The sequence below is a fragment of the Solanum stenotomum genome, chromosome 2 (assembly GCF_019186545.1).
Source record: "Solanum stenotomum isolate F172 chromosome 2, ASM1918654v1, whole genome shotgun sequence".
Classification (NCBI taxonomy): domain Eukaryota; kingdom Viridiplantae; phylum Streptophyta; class Magnoliopsida; order Solanales; family Solanaceae; genus Solanum; species Solanum stenotomum.
This window is the reverse complement of record NC_064283.1, coordinates 64,096,629-64,123,488: the sequence shown is the minus strand read 5'-3', so window position 1 is coordinate 64,123,488 and position 26,860 is coordinate 64,096,629. Positions and strand designations below refer to the sequence as shown.

At 34.8% G+C, this 26,860-nt stretch overlaps 1 protein-coding gene and 1 pseudogene across 4 annotated transcripts in view; one reads left to right on the top strand and one right to left on the bottom strand.

Moving 5' to 3' along the window:
- LOC125857002 (uncharacterized) overlaps positions 1 to 9,346 on the bottom strand; it is a 68,409-nt pseudogene extending 59,063 nt beyond the window's left edge.
- The window catches only part of LOC125857000 (uncharacterized), a 154,197-nt gene that overhangs the window by 65,630 nt on the left and 61,707 nt on the right, over positions 1 to 26,860 (top strand). The window contains exon 5 of one of the 4 annotated variants that reach the window (XM_049536664.1): positions 4,141 to 4,573. The exons of 2 other annotated variants lie outside the window; for them this stretch is intronic. In XM_049536664.1, coding sequence (XP_049392621.1) covers positions 4,141 to 4,573 — 433 coding nt within the window. Of the gene's footprint in view, positions 1 to 1,872; positions 1,893 to 4,140; positions 4,574 to 26,860 lie in introns of those variants that run through there. One more of the 4 variants, XM_049536665.1, reaches the window with a different exon arrangement.

Here is a 26,860-nt window from a genome sequence, read left to right as displayed (position 1 = left end):
TTAATTCCTTATACAGACACCCACGGAGTTGGAAACAAGACGAATCATATGTAGGGACTGCAGCTAGTACAAATTTAAGCACAATGTATTTTCCCGCAATACTTGAAAAATTTAGCCTTCCTTCCTTTCATTTTTGCCTTGACTCTCTCCTTTATAAACTCTAGGTTCTTTTCTTGAAACGTCCCACAACAGCCGGTAAACGCAAATACATAGCCATGTCATTTATTTATCGTTGTCCAAGCAACAATATCTCAACTTTCTCCTCCGCTCTCACTTATTTACTGAAGTAGATTGTTGATTTATCTAGATTAACCATTTGCCAAGAGCTTTGATTATATTTCCTTAAAATATCGGCTACACAACCTGCATTTTGATCTTTAATTGAACATAATATAAAGGAGTTATCGACAAAAAATAAATGAATTACGCTTAGACCATATCTATTCAACTTAAGCCCTTGGATTTCATTCAATTGTTGATTCCATATAGATTGCTACACCTCCTACCATAAACTAAATAATCATTTTAATGCTCAATGATAAATTTGGTAAGAATATCTTACTACAAACCCTAACTAGGATTTATATATAAGATAAGAAGAATTATCTTACATTACACTAAAATCCAAAAGGAACCATCAAACAAAATTCAGCAAGTAAAGTCTTTTCTCCCCTTTTTTCACTCATTTTTTGCTCATTCAATACTCTTTTTACTGTTTAAGAACAGAGAAAAAGGTTCTCGTTTGATTCCTATATATATATCTGTATGCCATTTAATTGTTCCTTTTTATTTGGGGTGTTGATGTTTTGTTTCAGGTGAAGTTTTGTTTTTTGTTCTTGATTTTTTTTTATTTTTACTTGATATAGGATCTGATGCGTGATAAATATTGGTTTATTGTTACCTCATATAGGATCTATATATGTTCAATCAATCAACTATGCCTCAATACGGACCTAGTTGAATTTACCTGATATAGGATCTATATATAGGATCTGATGTGTGATAAATATTGGTTTGTTGTTACCTTGTATAGGATCTATATATGTTTAATCAATCAACTATGCCTCAATACGAACCTAGTTGAATTTACCTGATGTAGGATCTATATATAGGATCTGATGCGTGATTAATATTGGTTTGTTGTTACCTCATATAGGATCTATATATGTTCAACCAATCAACTATGCCTCAATACGAACCTAGTTGAATTTACCTGATATAGGATCTATATATAGGATCTGATGCGTGATAAATATTGGTTTATTGTTACCTCGTATAGGATCTATATATGTTCAATCAATCAACTATGCCTCAATACGAACCTAGTTGAATTTACCTGATATAGGATCTATATTTAGGATCTGATGCGTGATTAATATTGGTTTGTTGTTACCTCATATAGGATCTATATATGTTCAATCAATCAACTATGCCTCAATACGAACCTAGTTGAATTTACCTGATATAGGATCTATATATAGGATCTGATGTGTGATAAATATTGGTAATGGTAGGATTTTTCTGTCTATTTTGCAGAACTCTGATGATTTTTCTCCGATTTTCCAGTAATTTAGATCAAGTGTTTTGAGGTTCGAAACCTGTTAGTTATTAAAAGTAAATTAGTTTGTTTGATTTGTTTTTCTTTGGATGGTTGTTACTCATTAGCCATTGTATTGTACTGCACTGTTAGATAAAATATTTATTTCTATTCTTTCGTATTCTATTTGATATTTTCGCATATCTGGTTGCAGAGTTCTACTAGAGGAGTGTGATCTTGTGTTTGAGTTGTGTTCTACGACTTGGTTGTGCTTGATTGATATCGTCTTGAGATGGAAAGAAAAGCTTTAGCTATAGCTGATTCTGGAATCATGCCAGTTTCAGGGAACGAAGAGGTGTCAATCTTATTTCTTATTTGCTGTTGAAAATTGGTCTAATTGTGTAATACTTACTTTGTTTTTTAATATTACTCTATTTCATCATGTATTTGCAGCCTGGAGTTCTTTCCCGGAAGTCTAGTAATTCTCTTTTCCCTTATAAGAAGAGGTACTCTGTGCTCTATCCTCATGCACCTATCCATCCTTCAAGAAATGTTGACAATCTAGTGAAACCAGCTTTGGCAGAAAAATTAGCTGACCAGGAAGCTATAGGTACGGCAAAAGTTTCTGTCAAGAATGAAGTTGTTCCCAGACAAGGGGAAAGCCACAGTAAACTTGAACTTCCGGCTGATTCAGGGCAAATTGAACTGTCATTTGGCCCAAAGAAACTTCATGTTTCTTCTTTGGTTGATTCAAATACTACGCCGAGTTGTCTGATGCGTGGAACAGTAAATCCTTCATTGCTTTCTCCATCTTTGAATAACAATGACGCTGATGATGCTGCACTCACTAATAGATTTAATTGGGATCTGAATATTCCCTTGGATTTATGGGAGGCTGCTGGTGATGATGTTCCTCTTCAAGATGCAAGTCAGATAGTCAGCAAGCCACCTTCTGATTCTGCTTCTGTTATTGGTTCTAATGGTGATAAAGGGAAGCAAGTTGTTGGACCTAGTGAGCAGGAATTTAATTTTCCCATCTCATCAATACATCCTGCCCTACGACACAAGTCCATGGATGTGCTTCGTGGTAGTCTTGGTAGTACTTTACGAGGGTTTGACTCCTCAGTACTGCAGTCAAAGTCAGAACCTGTAGAAGAAACGTTGCTACAAGCTAATGCTGGAACTGTGGTTCATCCAGCTGGAATATTCGAGGCTAATGTTGTAAAAACTGAGGCTGTGAGGCAGAATCTGCAGTCTATTGAGTTGTCAAGTAAGGAATTACTTGAACAAGAACCAATGAAATGTGAACCTTTCATGAGATCAGATGTGATTGCGCCCCAATCAGTTCGGAGGGATTTGCAGCTTCAGGAGAGTTCTTCTACCTGTTCAGATTTGTCTGTGAGTGGTGGGGACTTGTCTACTCCATCTGAGTACTTTGATCATACTAATGACCTCAAAGAACTAAATGTATACAGTGATAAAGTGGAGGCATCTGCTTCCGCGAGCATGAATATTGAAGATCACATGGTATACAGAAAGACACAAGACACACACAATTTGGTTGCAAGTGGTGAGGGGTCAGCAAATGATGGGGAAAAGATAAGTATATCAGCTGGTACAGAGGAAGAATGTTATGCTTCTGATGGTTATAAGGCTTTTGCATGACATGATGACACTGAGGGTGTGGAGTGTGTCAGAGAGGATGAGGAATGTGAAGACGGTGAGATCCGAGAACCATTGATGCAGTCAATTGCAGAAGACCCCAATGCTGAGGGGATGGATTCAGGAAAAAATAATGAATCTTCAAGTAAAAATGTTCAAAATGTCGCTGTCTTCAGACCTGTAATGGGTAGTTCACTGCCTTCAAGAAGTGGAAGAGAGAGGTATTTTTATATGGAGGAGGAGAAATTCCATCTACAAAGGAATAGGTGATTTTTCTTTTTATTGATGTTTGATTTGTAATTATTTTTTTTTAATAATGCTGCTCAACTCTTGACTTTTTATTACTGTGCTATTTCCAGAGATGAAATCAATGGTTATGGTCCCAAATTTGTGCGAGATAGGTTCCAGGATCATTCATTTGGTAGGTCAAGGGGGAACTTCATGTGTGGAAGAGGTAGGGGCTGGGGATGGGGATGGGGCCGGGGCCGATATTCTGGGCGTGATTTTGAAAGCTATGATAATAGACATAAAAATACTGCTGCTTTCTGGGAATCTGCAAATGAACGTAAGGACTATGATAATAGACTGGATGGTGATGCCATTGCTAGTAGTAGGAGGAGGGATCCATTAAATGATCCCTTGCATTCATTTCGGCATCCACCTGCACATGGACTATCCCCCAATGGAAGAGAAGATGCTGCTGTGATGGATATCAGCCCAAGAAGATGCCCTGGTGAAGATGGCTCTGCCTATGTTGGTGTTCGGCATAGTAGACCTGATCATCATTTCGGTCAGGGTGATAATACAAAGTTTACTGCAATGCAGAGAAGCGGTTTCCCTCGAATGTGGTCGAAATCTCCTGTTAGATCCCGTACTTGGTCCCTTCCTCCGAGGACATTGATGGAAGAATTGAATGGGCGTCAAAATTTATCTCAGCACAGGTCTCCTGTTATGTACAGGGAAGATAGAATGAGGTCTTCTTCACGAACTTCTTTTACTGAAGAAGCAATAGCCCCTCAAAGGCGTGACCGTCCATCTTATACTGCTCGTCAGAATGATATGAGGGATGTTGATGATGTACAAGAGTACGGGCATCCGAGGTCTCTTTCTAGCAGAGGGAGTCCACCTGATCAGGTATTTACTAGAACCAATAGGCAGAGAGTTGAGATGTTAGATCATCAGAAGAGGGCTGATGGTGATGGGTACTTTGATGAGCCGATACACACTGGTGGATTTCCTGAGCTTCACAGTGGCGAAAGAAGGAAGTATGGCGAGAGGCAAATGAGAAATGTGAAAGAGCAAGAAGGTGGTAATGTAAGACCGAGGCATGAAGAAGAATTTGATGGCTCCAGATTGAAGAAAAGAAGATTTTGAGTTGATAGCTCACTGAACCTATAATATTAGCAATTGCCATAGGAAACACTGTTCGGCAGATTTCTGAATCCATTTATACCTGGATGAATGATAATTGTCGAAGAGAAAGAATGCGACTTAGACACAGAATGCATTTTGCTTTAATCTTGTTCCAATAGGCATGAAATTAACTTCCTTGGCATGAATGCTGGTAGATTAAGTTGTCAATATGCATGCTGGCTTTTCTGTATTGTTTTAAGACCTTATACGCAGCTTTTACCCGTCCTTAGCATACTTGGGATGGAGCAGAGAGACCATTAACACTACCTTGGAAGGTAGCGGGACTATTTCTGATAGTGTGTATGCAGACCGTACCCTTATTTGAATTTTTCAGATTAAGGGACTATAGATGATAACGGGGGAAAACAATCACCAAATTACAAAAACAAAGCGAAACAATCGGTAGTAGTGTTACAATATAAGAGCATTGAATTAGAAAAAAAAAAGTAAAAAAAAGGAACAATACCATTGTTGTGGTTATCGGCACATGCTTGAATTTTTGTACAACAGATAGTGTGTAGCCATTTTTCGTAGTTCTAATTTTTAATATCTATCATCATCTGTTTCGGCTACTGCACTATTTAGTTGTTGTTCGTAATTCTTTTTATAGGATTTACACAGCTTCTCTTATAAGTTATGTTTTCGCCACTCTTTTCTTCTTCTTCTTTATACTTGAATTAATTGTTGCACTTGAGCCAAGAGTCTTTCAAAAATAGTCTCTCTATCTCCACGAGAATACCTGATAATTACTGGAGTTCATCTAACAAACAAAAGGGGATGAGCCCCGTTTCCTTTTGCTTCTTAATCTGATAACGAGCCCATTGTAGTCCTACTGCCCCCTTTTTGGTTAGCAAACTCATATTTACTGAATTTTATTAAAAAATAATACTAAAATAGACTTTTTAATTACAAAAATATCATGTGGGCCTTATTTCTCAGTTGAAAATAGAATGAACTAGTAAAAATATATAATTTAAAACCGTAAAGTAACATCGTAGCAATTTCTTTGTGATTGACATAGCATAAAGACTAGACTTCATTGCATTGAAGATAAATAATCAGTCAGAAAAGCAATAATATGTACCGTAATAGAAGTAAGTAGGAAATTTATTGGAAATTCTAATGTAATATGCACATAATAGACCACTAAAAGTACAAGCAGATAAATGTGCAAAGAAAAAAGAAGGTTAATTTCTTTGTTGCCAACAACATGACTTGACTTTATATATTCATTTTGATTAAAGATATATCCCTACCCATCAAAAATGGTACAAAAACTGCCGTAAAACCCAATTTGTTTTGTTAGATTCTTCTTTCCCGTCATCCATAAATTAGGGCCATCTAATCCACTTTTTTCTTTCTTTCTATCTAATTTGTAGCTTCACGGGCTTGTACTTTTAGCTGTCCATTATGTACATAAGTTTTAAATAAAACATCTGAAACTGAAAGACCTTCCAAAATTGTCTATCTATGGAGCCTCTACTATATAAAGACGAATGGCGGGACAAGACCCACACGACACCTCAAAAAAACTACTACTAACAACTCATAAAAGATAGAGTCCTCCGGAAGCAAGGAGACCTCACTCAAAAGCTAACGAGCAGATGAAGTGATCTCAACGGAACTCCTATTGAGGATCTTAAGTACCTGAATCTGCATCATAAAAGATGCAGGTCGAATGTTATGAACCAAGTCCAGTCCAATGTAGATACTAATGTCATACAAGTTGTTATTGGGTTGACTGACAAGAGCTATTGGGCCGAGAACAAGCAAAGATGCGTTTAAGGCCTAAAAACAATACAGAAAGAGCAACTTAAACTACCAGCATTCATGCCAAGGGAAGTCACAGTAGAGAATATTAAAACTAGTTCTTTTCTCCTTCTAGAAAGACAAATTACAGGCAGCAATATTAAAAAGCGCGTTCAATGGACAGCCTATTGGAAACAAGATTAAAGCAAAAACAGTTTTTTCCATGGCTAATATTACAGGTTCAGTAAGCTATCAACTCAAAATCTTCTTTTCTTCAATCTGGAGCCATCAAATTCTTCTTCATGCCTCCGTCTAAGGTTACCACCTTCTTGCTCTTTCACATTTCTCATTTGCCTCTCGCCATACTTTCTTTTGCCACTGTGAAGCTCAGGAAATCTACCAGTGTGTATCGGCACATCAAAGTACCCATCACCATCAGCCCTCTCCTGATGATCTAAAATCTCAACTCTCGGCCTATTGGTTCTAGCAAATACCTGATCAGGTGGACTTCTTCTTCTAGAAAGAGACCTCGGATGCCCGTACTCCTGTGCATCATCCACATCCCTCATATCATTCAGACGACGAGCAGTATAAGATGGAGGGTCACGCCTTTGAGGGGCTATTGCTTCTTCAGTAAAAGAAGTTCGTGAAGAAGACCTCATTCTATCTTCCCTGTACATAACTGGAGACCTCTGCTGAGATAAATCTTGATGACCATTCAATCCTTCTGTCAATCTCCTCGGAGGAAGGGACCAACTACGGGATCTAACAGGAGATCTCGACCACATTCGAGGGAAACTGCTTCTCTGCATAGCAGTAAACTTTGTATCATTTAATGGATTCCTATTACTAGCAAAGGCACCACCATCTAGTCTACTATCATAATCATTACGTTCATTTGCAGATACCCAAACCGCAGCTGTACGTTTATGTCTAAACTGATAATCAGCTACACCTCCATAGCTTTCAAAATCACTCCCAGAATACCGGCCACGGCCCCAGCCCCTCCCTCTTCCACACATGAAATTCCCCCTTGTGCTATCAAATGAACAGTCCTGAAACCTATTTCGAGCAAATTTGGGACCATAACCATAGATTTCATCTCTGGAAAAAGCACAGTAATAAAAAGTCAAAAGTTGAGCAGCATTATTGAAAAAAAAAATTACAAAATAAACAGCAATAAAAAGAAAAATCACCTATTCCTTCGTAGATGGAAATTCTCCTCCTCCATATAAGAATACCTCTCTCTTCCACTTCTTGAAGACAGCGACCTACCCGCTGCTACAGGTCTGAAATGACTAGAATATGTCATATTATATATAGGCCTCTGCTCATCATCACCGGTTGTTTCCTTTTTATATAATAATGGACTTCGCATATTAATGTCTTTATGATGAATTTTTTCAGCTTTCTCATCACAGCCTTTAAAAAAGTCACCATAGGACTTATTTTTTCCTGAATCCATCCCCTCAGCCATTGGGTCTTCTGCAATTGACTGCATCAACAATTCTCGGATCTCACCGTCTTCATATATGTCATCCTCTCTGACACACCCCACACTCTCAGTGTCAACATGTCCCGCAAAAACCTGATAACCATTAGAACCATAACATTCTTCTTCTGTACCAGCTGACATACTTATCTTTCCCCCATCATTTGCCGACTCCTCACCATTTGCAACCAAATTATGTGTGTCTTGATTCTTTTTGTATACCTTGTGATCTTCAATATTCATACTCGCGGAAACAGATGCCTCCACTTTATCTGATCTCATGAAAGGTTCACATTTCATTGGTTCTTGCTCAAGTAATTCCTTAGTTGACAACTCAATAGACTGCAGATTAGCCTCGAATGTTCCACCTGGACGAACCGCAGTTCCAGCATTAGCTTCTTCTACAGGTTCTGACTTTGACTGCAGTACTGAGGAGTTAAACCCTTGTAAAGTACTACCAAGACTAACACGAAGCACATTTGCAGTCTTGTGTCGTAGGGAAGGATGTATTGATGAGATGGGAAAATGAAATTCCTGCTCACTAGCTCCCACAAGCTTCCCTTTATCAATAACAGAAGCAGAACTAGTAGACAGTTCAACATGTCCTGAATCGGCAGGAAGTTCAAGTTTACTGTAGCTTTCCCCATGTTTGGAAACAACTTCATTCTTGACAGAAACTTTTGCCGTACCTATAGCTTCCTGGTCAGCTAATTTTTCGGCCAAAGCTGGTTTCACTAGATCGTCAACATTTCTTGAAGGATGGATAGGTGCATGAGGATAGAGAAAAGAGTACCTCTTCTTATAAGGAAGAAGAGAGTTACTAGACTGCCGGGCAACAACTCCAGGCTGCAAATACATGATGAAATAGAGTAATATTAAAAAAACAAAGCAAGTATTACACAGTTAGACCAATTTTCAACAGAAAATAAGAGATCAGATTGAGACCTCTTTGTTCCCTGAAACTGGCATGATTCCAGAATCAACATTTCTTGAAGGATGGATATGTGCATGAGGATAGAGCACAGAGTACCTCTTCTTATAAGGAAGAAGAGACAAAGAGTTACTAGACTGCCGGGCAATAAATCCAGGCTGCAGATACATGATGAAATAGAGTAATATTCAAAAAACAAAGCAAGTATTACACAGTTAGACAAATTTTCAACAGAAAATAAGAGATCAGATTGAGACCTCTTTGTTCCCTGAAACTGGCATGATTCCAGAATCAACATTTCTTGAAGGATGGATAGGTGCATGAGGATAGAGCACAGAGTACCTCTTCTTATAAGGAAGAAGAGATAAAGAGTTACTAGACTGCCGGGCAATAAATCCAGGCTGCAGATACATGATGAAATAGAGTAATATTAAAAAACAAAGCAAGTATTACACAGTTAGACCAATTTGCAATAGTAAATAAGAAATCAGATTGACACCTCTTCGTTCTTGGAAACTGGCATGATTCCAGAATCAGCTAAAGCTAAAGCTTTTCTTTCCATCTCGAGACGATATCAATCAAGCACAACCAAGTCGTAGAACACAACTCAAACACAAGATCACACTCCTCTAGTAGCACCCTGCAACCAGATATGCGAAGATATCAAATACAATACGAAAAAAGAGAAAAAGAACATTCAAACTCGGAAAAAAAACATAAAAGAAGTAAAACAAGTATTGTATCTAACAATACAGTACAATACAATGGCTAATGAGTAACAACCATCCAATGAAAAACAAATCAAACAAACTAATTTACTATTAACAACTAACAGGTATCGAACCTCAAAACACTTGATCTAAATTACAAGAAAATCAGCGAAAATCATCAGAATTCTGCAAAATAGACAGAAAAATCCTGACATTACCAGTAAATTCAACTAGGTTCGGATTGAGGCATAGTTGATTGATTGATTGAATATATATAGATCCTATATCAGGTAACAAAAAACACACACATATATATTGGAATCAAATGAGAACCTTTTTCTCTGTTCTTGATCAACAAAAAGTGTATTGAATGAGCAAAAAATGAGTGAAAAAAAACATAGACAAAAATGGGGAGAAAAGAGTTTACTTGCTGAATTTTGTTTGATATTTCCTTTTAGTATAATGTCAGATAATTCTTCTTATATATATATATATAAATCCTAGTTAGGGTTTGTAGAGAATCTTATAGATATTCTTACCAAATTTATCATTGAACATTAATTAATTATCCAGATAAGTCTTTTCAAGCAAATATTAATTTTGTCTTCTCTATGATGCTTATATGAGAGGAACAAAATGAAATCCAACGGCTAAAGTTGAATAGATATGGGCTAAGCGTAATTCATTTACTTTTTGTCGATGACTCCTTTATATTTTGTTCAATTAACAATCAAAATGCAGGTTGTGCTGCCGATATTTTAAGGAAATATAATCGAAGCTCTGGATAAGTGGTTAATCTAGATAAATTAGCAATCTGTTTTAGTAAAAATGTGAGAGAGGAGGAGAAAGTTGAGATATCGTTGTTGATTGGACAACGATAAATAATTGACATGGCTTTGTATTTGTGTTTACCGGTTGTTGTGGGACGTTTCAAGAAAAGATGCTAGAGTTTATAAAGGAGAGAGTCAAGACAAAAATAAAAGGATGGAAGGCTAATTTTTTCAAGTATTGCGGGAAAAGAGATTGTGCTTAAGTTTGTACTAGCAGCGATCCTTACATATTCTTTGTCTTGTTTCCAACTCCGTGATGGTCTGTATAAGGAATTTACATCCCTCTTTTTAAATTACTGGTGGGGAGAAATAAAGGAGAAAAGAAAGATGCATTCTGAGAACTTGGTAAGAAACAACAAAGTTTAAATAGTATTTTCAAAACTAGAAACTTAAAACCAGTAAAGAAACATTTTTCTCAAAGAAAAAAATCGTCCCACTGAATGCACAGTGTATCCTTAAGTAAATTATTTCCCTCAAGTAAACGAGGTTAATAAAATATATTCTCCCAAGATAAAACGATCTTGGGAGGATAAGTACACTTGGAATACTAGATTTAAGAGTAGAAGAAGAAGAAGTCTAGAAATTCGTGGTTGAAAAATAAGAGAAAATCCCTCTATTTATAGACAACACAGAATAGTGTGAATGGGTGTTTATTGTGCCTTATCAGAAAGATCACAACCCTTTGAAAAAATTACAACTCTATGGTAAAGTCACTACTTTTCAAAAAAGTCACGACTTTTTAGAAAAGTCATAACTCTTCAGAAAAGTCACAACTATTCGAAAAAGTCACTGGTGTCTCCAGATTGAAGAAAAGAAGATTTTGAACTTGTAATATTATCAGTTGCCATGGGAAACACTGTTTCTACATCTTTTTTTGTTGTTGAAAAAGATTTAATAGCTCATCAAACCTTGAATCTATGCATTAATACATGTTTTTGCTTCAATCTTGTTGTTAGTAGGCTGTCGAAGGAACGCGATTCTTAGAGCCGCACTGTCTATCATGATCAGAACCAATATCATTGAGAACTAATCTTGATTTGCGTCGTGTAGATTCACTAAAGGGGTTTAGGGAGTATAGTGTGTATGCATATCGTACTCATGTCTTGATAGATAGAAAGACTTTTCTGATAGACTTGGCTCAAGAAAAGCATAGTAAAATATTAAAAACATGATATAACATTCTCAAAGGGACAATAACTACAAAAATATTATATTCTAATTTGTGTCTTCCGATCAAAGGTACGCAAGTATATAGAAGTGGTTTGGTTAATTTGTACCATGCATTAGAGGTTGGAATATTATTAGGATGTTCATTTCTTTGTATACCCAAAATAACTTTATGCATTGTTTCCGCGACTTATATTGTTATTTTATTTATTATAATCACGGTGTTCAGAGTAACTTGCGTGTAGATGAGGAGCTTGGATTAATTGAAATTTTATTTGTTTGGGATCTAGCTCTTTTAAGTTACTAGATTGTAAATAAATAATTTACGGAAAAGGGTCATATTTGTCCCTATAATCTTACAAAAGGGTTATATTTACCCTTCGTCATATTTTTTTTATATATTTACCCCTACCATCTAAACTTTAGGTATATATTTCCCCTTGAACAGTTAAATATCATATCCCCACTTTTATCTATCATATGTGGCATCTACTTGGCATTCCTACATGGATATATATCATTTCACTTAATATTTCATCTTAATTTAATTATTATAATTTATACCCAATCCCAAATATTTTACCCACCCATTTAACCCATAAAATGTCAATCCATTTCATTGTCACTTTCCCAAAGAAAAGCACGACAAAGAAAGAAGGGATAATACATATATTTGACCTTAAACTTGGCTTCAAATTTTAACTTTGACCTCCAACTTTCATAGTGCACAAACAAGCACTTTAACTATCCAACCTTTTAATAAATAAACACGCGATTTTTGGAGCCAAGAGCGTGAAATGCACATGCCGCCATGTGTATTATTGAGCCACTCAATGGCTGTCAACTAATTAAACACTTTACACGTCCATTTTAGAACTAAAAAAAAAAAAAAAAAATCAAGGGTAGAGTTGTCATTTCAGTATTTTTTTCACTGTTTGTGCCTCAAAAATTACTTCTCACTCGCGCAAAATGCGTGCACATCACGCGTTTTGCCAGGTAAGACACGCGTGTTTATTTATTAAAAGGTTGGATAGTTAAAGTGTCTATTTGTGCACTTTGAAAGTTGGAGGTCAAAGTTAAAATTTGAAGCCAAGTTTAAGGTCAAATATATGTATTATGCCAAGAAAGAATTAGGCTGGAACACAGTAAATTATATTACGATATTGACTTCTTTAGTACAATTATTAAATCTGCTAACAATGGCCTCAAATTTTAGATAGAAAATCGTCAATGATATTACGCTTACAATTTAACGATTTGCTAAATTTTGGAGTAAAGTAATTAATGTCATTATCCAGATTTGTAATATAATAAGAAAAAGAAACATGATTTTCTTATCTCTTTTCATTTGACAGGCAATGAGACCAAGAAAACAGTCAGATACACTCGAATAATTCCCAACACAATGCAATCCAGTCCCTGTTACATAATCAACACTCAAATATTCCTTCAAAAAACTTTCCACCATAACTCTAGGCATACCAGTTAACACCATTCTTTCCCAACTGATTTCATCACCTCATAAACACGAACATTCAAATTTTCAAGAATTTTTTTAGGTAAAAGGCAACTCTATCAACACACTCAACATCCTCAATTTTCATCCCACAGAATGTTATGAACACCATAACTCTCAATTTAACTTCGAAATCAAGAACGAATAACAGAGGACTCAACAGAAGTAACAACAGAGATCTTAATATACTGTCACCTTAAAAAACAATTAACATGAAATACGAAAAAAAAATCAAATCTAAGTTCGGAAACCCCAGTTTTAGGATTGGGGTTTTATGGGTTAAATGAGTGGGTAAAATATTTGGAATTGGGTACAAATTATAATAATTAAATTACTATGAAATATTAAGTGGAATAAGTATATATCCATGTAGGCATGCCACGTAGATGCCATATGATGATAAAAGATGGGGATATGGGACTTAACCGTCCGAGGGCAAATATGTGCCTAAAGTTAGATGGCAGGGATAAATATATCAAAAAAGTATGACGAAAGGTAAATATAACCCTTTTCTAAGAGTACAGGGGCATATATGACCCTTTTCCGAATAATTTATATATATGTAATGAATTACTTAAAACAAATACCAAATTGGACTAAAACTATTAAGTTTGACCGAACTCGTAACCTATACTTTAGCTCGCATGCATGTCGATTAATTCAACGAGGTATCTTACCTCTCACTAATTGAGAAACCGAATTATTTTGTTTATTAAAGTGTGAACAGATTGAAAAATATGACTTGTCTTTAAATATAAACTACTAATATTCCTTAACAGTTTATCACTACTACTACTAGATAGGGGGACACCCACGGAGGAATAATTATTACAATGGGAATGTATCTGCCCGGAAATGAGCGGTCTTATCTCTTCCATTACTGCATTCTTTGCTGCTTTCAAAGTTTCAAAAGCCAAATGAAGATTTGTACACAAAAAAAAAGTTGATTGAGATACAAGATGATAGGGCGAGCAACCGACTTTAGCTACTTTTCAGCCTCTTCCAACTTCAAGCTTCTAGGAATCCTACGAGTAAAACTATTTATATATATGTAATGAATTTCTTAAAACAAATACCAAATTGGACTAAAACTATTAAGTTTGACCGAACTCGTAACCTATACTTTAGCTCCATCTCTACTTGCATGCGTGTCGATTAATTCAACGAGGTATCTTACCTCTCACTAATTGAGAAACTGAATTATTTTGTTTATTAAAGTTTGAATCAATTGAAAAATATGACATAGTTTTAAATATAAACTAATAATATGACAACAGTTCAACAGGCACCATTGGATCTGAAAAGAAATTACATAGCCAGACAACCCTTACATTCTCACAAAAATGTGAATATCTCTCTGTTATGAAGTCGTATGGATAAATAGTTTAATGTATTGGAAACTAGATTCGTAGACCTTAGATTTGATAGGTTGTGGTCCCTCTAACTCTTTATTGATGCGGAGAAAAGTTTCAAGACATTTGATCCAAATTTCAGAGAATTAATTTCTTGAAGTAACTTACTATAACTTTTCCCAACTTTTATTTTGCAACTCACCTGACTTCAAAACATAAAATACGACTATTGAACAATTAAAACATGTCATACCACATCCTTCTTTAACTTATTAATCACTCTTAGTCATGTCCCGAAGGTACGAGTTAATTTAAACATTCTGAAAGGGCGAAGTGTTACATGTTTTAATGTAGTTTATTAATTTAATATCTGGTTATCGGTTAACCTATTAAAAACTCCTCAAACCATTAAAGATCTATAATCCAGTATGAAAATTAATGAGAATAATTATCGAAACCGATAAATCAATAAGCCATTACCAACAAATCAATAACTTTTTTTAGTTTGGATTATTGATTTTGGTTTGATTTTAAACAACCCTAATTTGGAGGGAAGTATTCAAGGAGGAGCATTTTAGACAAGACAAAGTTAATGATTTGTTATTGTCCTATCCAATTGTTAGCTCCACACGGATTGGTGGAGTGGACCATGAACTAAAAGACCATTGCTAGAAAGGACTATCAGACTAATCCTAAAAAATAACTATCACTTGAGAAATCGCTTCCTTATATGTAAAATTAATGTTCGGTGAGAAAGTTGAGAGCAATCTCTTCTATATTCTCTATATATGTATGTTTGTTAACACTATAAATTCTTTAATAGAATGATAAGAATATTCATATATTATAAGTTTGATATATCCTTATCGTTCACCTCATTAGTATCTGAATGAAGGAATTTGAACGGAAATATCTTAAATAAGATGAAATTGAGAATTTGTCATTGTATCCTGTCATTGTTGGTTTCATGTAGATTGTGGAATGAACTAATTAAACGATCATTGCTAAACAGAAAATGTAGACTAACCCTAAAAATAACTATCACTCGAAAAATCACTTTCTTTTCTGATTTTCATAAAATTAACTTGATAATGAATTTGTAAGCAATATTTTTTTCCAAATTCTTTTACTCTATTTGTTAACATTATAATTTCTTTATTAGAATGACAAGTAATATTGGTATATAATAAGTTTGACATTGGAGATGATGTCATATATCGCATTGGGACAGCATTGATGAAATGGAGGCTTGCCTCTGGAGTCTTGTGTGTTAAGAAGGTATCACCTAAACTTAAATGTAAGTTCTACAGAGTGATGGTTAGACCGTCCTTGTTGTATGGAGTAGAGTGTTGGCCAATCAAGAACTCACATGTTCAGCATATTGCGGATATAAGGATATTATTGATATATATGGATGTGTGGGCATACTAGGAGTGACAAGATTAGGAATAAGGTCATCCGGGAGAAGGTGAGAATGAGCTCTCTATAGAGGACAAGATGAGGGAAGCGAGACTGAGATGGTTTGGACATGTGCAGACGAGGGACGCTGACGCCCAGTGAGGAGGTGCAAGGGGCAAAGTGGTAGGGATAGGTGGAAAAAAAATTGATGTCTATTCTTTCTTACACACCTTATTAGATATCTAGAGGGAAGAATTCAATGAGAAGCATCATAGACAAAATAAAATTAATATTTGTTGTTATTTCATTCAATTGTTACCATAACTAAACAATCATTGCTAGAAAAGACTAACAAGCTAACCTTAAAACTAATGCTCAATGACAAATTTGGTAAGTATCTCTTTCAGATTTTCTACAAACCCTAACTAGGATTTATATATATATGTAAGAAAAATTATCCCACATTATACTAAAAGAAAACCACACTAGAAAATTCAAGAGGTAAAGTTTTTTCACTCATTCAATACTCTTTTTGCTGTCTAAGAACAGAGAAAAAGGTTCTCATTTGTTTCCTACATATATATATATATATATATATATATATATATCGGTGTGCTATTTAATTGTTTCTATTTTTGGTGTGTTTTTCATGTTTCTTTTCAGGTAAAGTTTTGTTTTTTATTCTTGAAGTTTAAGATTTTGTGGAAATTGATTAGATTTTAAACTATTTGACTGCCTTTATATTATGTGTGTTGATCAATTTTGTTTCCTTTATGCAGAAAGAAGAACTGGATGGTTGGATCTATATATGTTCAATTAATCAACTGTGCCTAAATCCGAAACGAGTGAATTTACTGGTAAAGGTAGGATTTTTCTTTCTATTTTGCAGAATTCTGATGATTTTCCAGTAATTTATGTCGAGTGGTTTGATGGTCGAAACCTGTTAGTTGTTGATAGTAAACTAATCTTTTTGATTGATCCTTTTTTGGAGGGTGGGGGTGTTTTTGATGTTTTTTTCAGGTAAAGTTTTGTTTTTTATTCTTGACTTTTTGGATTTTTACATGATATAGGATCTGATGAGTGATAAATATTGGTTTTGTTGTTAACTGATATAGGGTCGGATGAGTGACAAATATTGGATTTTTGATATGAAGTTTTTTAGAAATTGATTATATTTTGGACCATTTGACTGTCTTCCTATATATGGGTGTGTGGGGGGGGGTCATGTGTGAGGTAGGGGTGGGGGATCACTATTTGAATGTTCTGTTTCTCTTCTTTTGTATTGTACTGATATTTTGGCATATCTGGTTTCAAGGTGTTATTAGTAGAGTGTGATCTAGTGTTTCAGCTGTGTTCTACGACTTGATTGATTTCATCTCGAGATGAAGAGAAAAGCTTTAGCTTTAGCTGATTCTAGAATCATGCCAGTTTCCGGGAACAAAGAGGTCTCAATCTGATTTCTATTTGCTGTTGAAAATTGATTTAACTGTGTAATACTTGCTTTGTTTTTTAGTAACTTTATTTCATCATGTATTTGCAGCCTGGAGTTCTTGCCCGACAGTCTAGTAATTCTTCCTCTCTTCTTCCTATTGAGAAGATGTTGTATCTTCGTGCACCTATCCAGCCTGAACGCTCATTTTCTAATGAAAATGAATCCAAGACTAAAGATGTCGTTCCTGTTGACGATGCAAGTCAAATAGATCTGTTACGTAAGACACCTAGTTCAGTAGACAGCAAGCCACCTATTAGTTCTGCTTCTGTTATTGGAGCTAGTAAGAAAGAATTTAGTTTTCCCATCTCATCAATACATCCTAGCCTACGATACAAGCCTGAAAATGTGCTTCGTCATAGTCTTGGTAGTACTTTACGAGGGTTTGACTCATTGGCTAAAGTAGACTCCAACAGTGTTAGTCCAAATTCAAGTTTGTTGAAAAATCAGGCATTGGATAGAAACATGAACTCCCCTACTTGTAGAACTGTTGAGTTAGAACCTGTTGTAGAAACCTTGGTACAAGCTAATGCTGGAACTGCGGTTCGTCCAGCTGGAACATTTGAGGCTAATGTAGTACAAACTGAGGTTGTAAGGCAGAATCTGCTGTCTATTGAGTTGTCAACTAAGGAATTACTTGAGCTAAAACCAATGAAATGTGAATCAATCCAAGAAATATTGATGACATCAGATGTGAGTGGTGGGGACTTATCTACACCGTCTGATATTGCTGCTAAAAATGCTGATACTGCTGCTAAAGAATGTTATGGTTATGATTATGAATTTGATGGTCATCATGCTTTTGCGGGATGTGTCAGAGAGGACGATGTATTTGAAGATGGTGAGATCTGAGAACAAATGATGCAGTCGATTGCAGAAGACCTAATTGCTGATGAGCAGAGGCCTATTGGCGCTATTTCCCAAGGATCAGTTGATCAATCAGGAATAGCAGATGTGCAGGAGGTATGTGAAAAGGATGTCTTACGTGTCGGACCATTTGCTGGGAGCAGAGGAGCTGTCAGGAATGTTGGCGAGGCTAATAACAAGTATATTGGAAGAACTGATATGTCACCAATAGCCCTTTCATCTTTGCAAAATGCTGAAACACCTGTTTACCTCAGGTATTGGTATATGGAGGAAGAGGAATTCCATCTACGAAGGAATAGGTGATTTTATTTTTTTAATTTATTGTTGTTTGATTTGTAACTTTTTTTATAATGTTGTTCAACTCTTGACTTTTTTCTTACTACGGTTTTTCCAGAGATGAAAGAGCGAACATCCAGGATGTTCGAGATAGGTTTCAGGACCGTTCATTTGGTAGCTCAAGGGGAAACTTCTTGCGTGGAAGAGGGAGGGGCAGGGACTGGGGCCGTGGCCGTGGCCGGTTTCACAGATTACGTAGAGATTGGTATTCTGGGCATGATTTTGAAAGCTATCGAGGTGTAGCTGATTATCGCTTTAGACATAATCGTACAGCTGCTGTTTGGGAATCTGCAAATGAACGAAATGACTATGATGCCTTGCATTCATTTCGACATCCAACTGCATCTCCTGTTAGATCCCGTACTTGGTCCCCTCCTTGGATGAGATGGACAGAAAGATTCAATGGTCATCAAGATTCATCTCAGCACAGGTCTCGGGTTATGTACAGAGAAGATAGAATTAGGTCTTCTCCACGAACTTCTTTTACTGAAGAAGCAATAGCTCATCAAAGGCGTGATTCCAGCTCTCCATCTTATACTGCTCGTTGTCTGAATGATATGAGGGATGTGGATGTTGTACAAGAGCACGGGCATCCGAGGTCTCTTTCTAGCAGAAGAAGTCCACCTGATCAGGTATTTACTAGAACTAATAGGCCGAGAGTTGAGATTTTAGATCATCAGACGAGGGCTAATGGTAGATTTCCCGAGCTTCACAGTGGTGAAAGTACTGAAAAAAAAGGAAGTATCGCGAAGGGAGAGGAGAAGCTATGCAAATGAAAAATGTCAAAGATGAATCTGATGTCTCCAGATTGAAGAAAAGAAGATTTTAAACTTGTAATATTAGCAGTTGCCATGGGATACACTGTTTCTACATCTTTTTTTGTTGTTGAAAAAGACTTATTAGCTCATCAAACCTTGAATCTATGCATTAATACATGTTTTTGCTTCAATCTTGTAGTTAGTAGGCTGTCCAAGGAACGCGATTCTTACTATTGTTGCCTGAAATTTGTTGTTTATTTGAAACTGTAAGGTAATATCGTAGCAATTTCTTTGTGACTAATAAAGCATCAAGACTAGACTTTATTGCATTGAAGATAAATAGTCGGTCAAAAAAGCAATAATATGTACCGTACCAGAAGCAAGTAGGAAATTTCTTGGAAGTTCTAACTTCGTCCATTCATTTTGATTAAAGATAACAACTTTTTTCTAGTTAGGTCCATCTAATTCACTTTTTTCTTTCCTTCTATCTAATTTGTAGCTCACGGGATTGTACTTTTAGCTATCCATCATGTATTTCTCACAGGGGAATTTTGAAGTCTTTGAAGGAAATTCCTACTTCCTGAACTATGCTGGCTTTGTTTTTGGGAAGCATGGGATTCGTCTCTGAGTTCTCTACGACTTTCTAAAACTTATTGTCTAAATTACAACAACTATAACATATTCGGCGTAATCTCATAAGTACAACCCAGTGCTTTAAAAGGTGGAGGCATGAGGTGAGACGTTTTATGTCGTACGGGGTGAAACATAAGCCTCGAGACACAGGGCATAAGTCGTATGTATCTATGGGACGCTGTCTCATTTATATTCAATTTAATAGTTTTATTACTAAGAAAATAAGCAAAAGCAAAACTTTCAATTATTTTACAAATAAATTTTAATAAATAACCTATAATATAAAAGTAAAGAGAAACAATTGTAAGATCATCTAATTTATAAAAAAATTAATTGCTATGCAAAACTTCATATTAGATTTACTGAAAAAATTTCAAATACCTCGAAGACTAAAACTTGATTCTAATGAACTCTCTAATGGGTTGTAAAATATAGAAAGTAAGTTAAAACAATATAAGAATATTTTAGTGTCCTTTTAGATGGCACAATCATGTCGATTAGGTGTGTAGTTATTGCCCTTTATTATATAGGAGAAAAAATTGTATCTTTAATAGGAGTACTAATTTATTATCGGAAAAATTACCTAACTACACACCATTTATTATCATATTTTCTTATTTTTCCTACCATTTAAAAAAATATCAAAAATCCCCTCTTTTGCACCCATCATCCCCTTTTCCGGATACATTAATTTGAAATCTCATACCCATGATTTTCTTTCCTTTTTTCAAGTCACAAATCTCTCTACAGTTACCTACATTAATCCATTTTTGAATTTCAAAATTTTTCTCTTTCCAATTAATGATTTCAAGTTATTCAAGAGGAAGATTTCTTTCCATCACTTTAATTTTCAATTTCTTTTATTATTTTTTTTTAGTTTTTTCATCTTAAAAACTAAAAAAAAAATTAATTGTGATTGATTAAGCATAGACAAAAGGATCTCCTAAACACATATGTGACGAGGAGATATGTGCAGGTAATTGTGATTACTAACATAATGCCAAAAGAAGCTTTTTGTTGTCAGTCTTTCATCTGTTCATTGATCATCAATCTTATGACATAACTTCCGGTCTCTTTACGGGAAGAGGGGTGGAAAACGTTGCTAATGCAGAGAGTTCATTTTGGAGTGCATTTGGATTGTTCCAGGAATTTCTAATGGCGGTCTTGATACACTTCATTCCATTGGTTCAATCTTTCAATATTGGGCTTACCCAATTAGTCCGAGAAGGATACATCTTCGTTGTTTTTCATTGATTAGATTGTTGACTTTTTTCCGATTATTTGGTTGTTCATCTTTTCTGATACATATAGGTTCAGAATTTTAATGTATTTAGTTGATTTTGTTTCTTAAACTAATGTATACTGCATTCCTTTCAACATTATGATACATTACAATTCTATCATGCACAATGTATCGTGTTCAAATATTAGTTTTGATACATAACCTTAATTAGTATTGGTACTTGATACAAAAATTCTACCAAATGTATCATTTATCATGTATCAGCCTATTCATCTACAAATTTCTAATACATATGGATTCTGCTCTCAAACAAAATAAGTTACATAAATAATAATGGATCATGCACTAATTTTTTATGCATGATACGTAAATTCGAATTTATACTAAATGTATATGATACATAACAATTACCAAACAATAATGTATCAATCTCAAACCTAACATCTTATGGGTAACAATTTCTTATTTAATGTATCTAGAAGAAATACAACACTTATTAATTTAAACAAGATACATTCATAGTAATATATTGATAAATCTATCCATCTTGAAAACGAAATTCAAAAAACGATTTCACAACATTATAAAAGGTATGAATGATCCATCAAAGCTATGCATCTCTTCAGTCTTCTTGTTTGTTGTATCAATGCATAACGGATACATTAAAAATCCAAACTCGTTTTTCTTCACCTCAACGATGTATCAAATCTCCAATTTTTTTTCTCAACTCATTGATCTCCAATTCAGTTGCAATGACTGATGTGAGATTCACAAACCAATATTTTGACCAACAACAATTCCATCACTTTTATATCGTTCATACCTCACCTCATTTGCTTAGATTCTAGAATGTCGCAACAAGATCAACATGTTCATGTTGCATCATTACAATTTGTAGACAAGTTTGATTCAAAAATTGAGATTTTTTTTGGAAGAATGGAAAGAAGAATTTGGGGATCTAAAAACACATTACATAGACATCAAACTAGTAATGTATCACGACTTATATATCAATATACAAATTAAAAAATTAAAAAACAGAGGATATACATAGCAAATCCACACAACTTGAAGATTCAAAAGGAAATCGTTTGTCCAACAACAATTCCATCACTTTTGTATCCTTCGTAACTCACCTCTCTAACCCAAAATTTCGACAAAAGTTTTTGAATCAAATTTGAAAGGTTTCTTCGCTGAAAGGGGTAACCAATTTCAAACTTTGAATTTCTTCGTTGTGGATTTGCCTATGTATGATTGAGAGTAAGAAGAAACGTAAGCGTAATTTATGGGATTTAATAAGATTTTCAGATTTTATTCCCTTTTTAGCGCAACAGAATGATTCTTTTTCTACTAGAATTAATGTATCTGGATGATCAATTAATGTGTCCGGATGGTGACTTATGTATCCGGAAGGTACAAACTTTAAAGGATTATTGTAATTAAAAAAAGAGTAGGGATATGATATAATTTAATCTTTACACTATGAGATTTATGTAAGTTATACTTTATTATTGCTATAATGGATCCGAATAAGTTTTTTTGAATAAAAATTTCTCTCAAAGTAAATGATTCAGGAGAAGATTGGCAGCAATATTTTCTTCTAGATTCTCTACATATGTATAATTGTTAACATTATAAATTTTAAAAAATAGAATAATAAGAATATTCATATATAATAAGTTCGACATTTTCTTTATCATTCACTTCATCAATATTTGGAGGGAAGAATTGAGAAGAGATATCTTAAACAAGATGAAACTGAAATTTTTTCATTATCCTCTACAATTGTTGGCTTCATGCAGATTGTGGAATAGATCATGAATTAATTAAATGATCATTGCTAAAAAGGATGGTTAGACTAACCCAAAAAATAACTATCACTTGAGAAATTGCCTCCTTTTCTAGCTTTCTTAAAATTAGCTAGATAATAAATTTGGGAGCAATCTCTTCTTCTAGATTCTCTACGTATGCATAATTGTTAACATTATAAAATCTTTATTAGAATGATAAGGTATAATTGTATATAATAAGTTCGGTTTTATCCTCAACGCTTACCTCATTGGTACTTGTAGTATTAGGGTTGCATATCGGTCGATTTGGTTCGATTTTGAAATTTATCGGTTATTGGTTTTGTTGGAATGTATGCCTCCACTATCAGTCAATGGACCAGGTCCCTTGACACAGCAAGAACAACGATAATAAGTAAATGCAATAATGTAAACAACACCAACAGTTTACGTGGAAACCCCCTTGCTCAAGTGAAAACCACGACATATACTCACAGTAATTCAACCCAAACTCCATTTCACCCAAATGGAGCAACGATTCAGATTACAACTTCTTGCAACCTAGGAATTTACCTCTAAATCCCTTCCCCTCAATGTAGTAACTCTATTACAAAGAAAGCAACTAAGCATATACAACACTGCCCACTAAGCTACCTAACTCTAGATAACTTAGACTTCAACTAAGCAGATATAACACTGCCCACTAAACCACCTAACTCTAGATGATTTAGAATTTAACTAAGCAGAAACAACACTGCCCACTAAACCACCTAACTCTTAGATGATTTAGAATTCAACTAAGCAGATACAACACTGCCCACTAAATCACCTAACTCTAGATGACTTAGACTTTGACTAAGCAAAAACAATGTTGCCCACTAAATCAATCAACACTTGACTGATTTAGACTTTTCTTCAGAAACGAAACAATGATCTAATTCCTTTATAACATAGGAATAGATTTACAAGATAAGTATTGAAGTATACACCCTACGACAACTAAGACGCAGGCAGCTCTATCAGGTCCCTATTGCTCTTGAGGAGTGTTCTTTCTTGAAGATGGCCTTTTCTTTTGAGCTTATGAATTTTCAGAAATTCACAACTTTGTTTGCCAAATCTTGAGTTTGTGTTTTGGAGAAGAGACTACATCACAATGGACACAAACCCTTGGGATGAGGCCATTGGCTGAAAGCTTGCTGTTATGAAAAGTTGTGCACCAACCATATCAGAGTGGGCAGCTTTTTGACAGCTGTCTTTTCATCCTTTTCTCATACACATACTTTCTGGGACTGAGTCCCTTGCTGCATTCTTTGATGTTTAAGTTCTTGAAAAAGACTTGCTAATTCTCTCTCTTTTTGAATGAATAATATTGTTTATTTATTGTTGTATATATCAGTTACCAACAAGGGTTTTGACCACTTAAACAAACAACTTCGTCCGTCCTTCCTATATGTGAAGTACGTTGCACATCTCATTAACCAACCTGACAAGACAACTTTAAAGATAGCTTTACAGATGTGCACCACTTTGAATCTGGACGGAAGTACTCTGCCAAGGACCGGGTCCCTGCATTTGTGAGGATCATCAAAACACCTAGAATATAACAAGTTTGTAAAATACAAAATTGTTATAAAATCATTAAGATGTCGATTTGTTAATTTATCGATTTAACCATTAAGATTTCACATTAAAGGAATCATTGAGAATTACTTAGAAACAAGGTGACAAACTAAGTGAAACATGCACATAAGTTGACAGATTGCATCTTACTCAAAAGAAAATACATCTTCCACCTACCTTGGGCCAACCTTATGTGTCTGCGTGTACTGCTCTGGTTAGGTATAGCTCTCGCCTCCTTTCCTTCTTCTGGTGCACTCGCAAACTCTAGTGAGCAGCAAGCATCAGAACTAGGGATGTTCCCCGCCACAACAGTTCCACATGCACCATTGGATCTGAAAAGAAATTACATAGTCGAGGCGCTACAGCAGCTTGGAATTGACGTCAGGCCCTTACATTCTCACAAAAATGTGAATATCTCTCTATTATGAAGTGGTATGGATGAACAATTTAATGTATTGGACACTAGATTCATAGACCTTAGATTTGATAGGTTGTGGTCCCTCTAACTCTTTATTGATTCGGAGAAAAGTTCCAAGACATTTAATCCAATTTTCAGAGAATTTCTTGACGTAACTTATGATAACTTTTCCTGACTTTTATTTTGCAACTCACTTGACTTCAAAACATAAAATACAACTATTGATCAATTAAAATATGCCATACCACATCCTTCTTAACTTAATAATCACTCTTAGGATTATCCTGAAGGTACAAGTTAATTTAAACATTCTGAAAGGGCGGAGTGTTACATGTTTTAATGTAATTTATTAATTTACAATCGGGTTATCGATTAACCTATTAAAAACCCTCAAACCATTAAAGATCTATAATCCAGTATGAAAATAATCAAAATTATTATCGAAACCTCTAAATCAATTACCAACAAATCAATGACTTTTTTAGTTTGGATTATTGATATCGGTTTGATATTAAACAACCCGAATTTTTTTGTTTGGATTATTGTATCCCGTCATTGTTGGTTTCATGCAGATTGTGGAATGAACTAATTAAACGATCATTGCTAAATAGAAAATGTAGACTAACCCTAAAAGTAACTATCACTAGAAAAATCACTTTCTTTTCTGATTTTCATAAAATTAACTTGGTAATGAATTTCTAAGCAATCTTTTTTTCCAAATTCTTTACTCTATTTGTTAACATTATAAATTCTTTATTAGAATGACAAGTAATATTCGTATATAATAAGTTTGACATTGGAGATGATGTCACATATTGCATTGGGACAACATTGATGAAATGGAGGCTTGCCTCTGAAGTCTTGTGTGTTATAAAGGTATCACCTAAACTTAAATGCAAGTTCTACAGAGTGATGGTTAAACCGTCCTTGTTGTATGGAGTAGAGTGTTGGCCAATCAAGAATTCACATGTTCAGAAGATACATATTGCGGATATAAAGATATTGTTGATATGGATGTGTGGGCATACTAATAGTGACAAGATCAGGAATGAGGTTATTCGGGATAAGGTGGGAGTGACCTCTCTATGGCAGACAAGATGAGGAAAGCGAGACTAAGATGGTTTGGGCATGTGCAGACGAGGGACGATGATGCCCCAGTGAGGAGGTGCGAGAGACAAAGTGGTAAAAATATTGATTTCTATTCTTTCTTACACCTTATTAGATATCTAGAGGGAAGAATTCAACGAGAAGCATCATAGACAAAACAAAATTAATATTTGTTGTTATTTCATTCAATTGTTACCATAACTAAACATTCATTGCTAGAAAAGACGAACAAACTAACCTTAAAACTAATGCTCAATGACAAATTTGGTAAGTATCTCTTTCAGATTTTCTACAAACCCTAACTAGGATTTATATATATATGTAACAAAAATTATCCCACATTATACTAAAAGGAAACCACACTAGAAAATTCAACAAGTAAAGTTTTTTCACTCATTCAATACTCTTTTTGCTGTCTAAGAACAGAGAAAAAGGTTCTCATTTGTTTCCTACATATATATATTTGTGTGCTATTTAAATGTTCCTATTTTTGGTGTGTTTTTTATGTTTCTTTCAGTTAAAGTTTTGTTTTTTATTCTTCAAGTTTTAGATTTTATGGAAATTGATTAGATTTTAGACTATTTGACTGCCTTTATATCATGTGTGTTGATCAATTTTGTTTCTTTTATGCAGAAAGAAGAACTTGATGGTTGGACCTATATTTGTTCAATCAATCAACTGTGCCTCAATCCAAAACTAGTGAATTTACCAGTAAAGGTAGGATTTTTCTGTCTATTTTGCAGAATTCTGATAATTTTCCAGTAATTTATGTCAAGTGCTTTGATGGTCGAAACCTGTTAGTTGTTGATTGTAAACTAGTCTGTTTGATTGATCCTTTTTTTTTT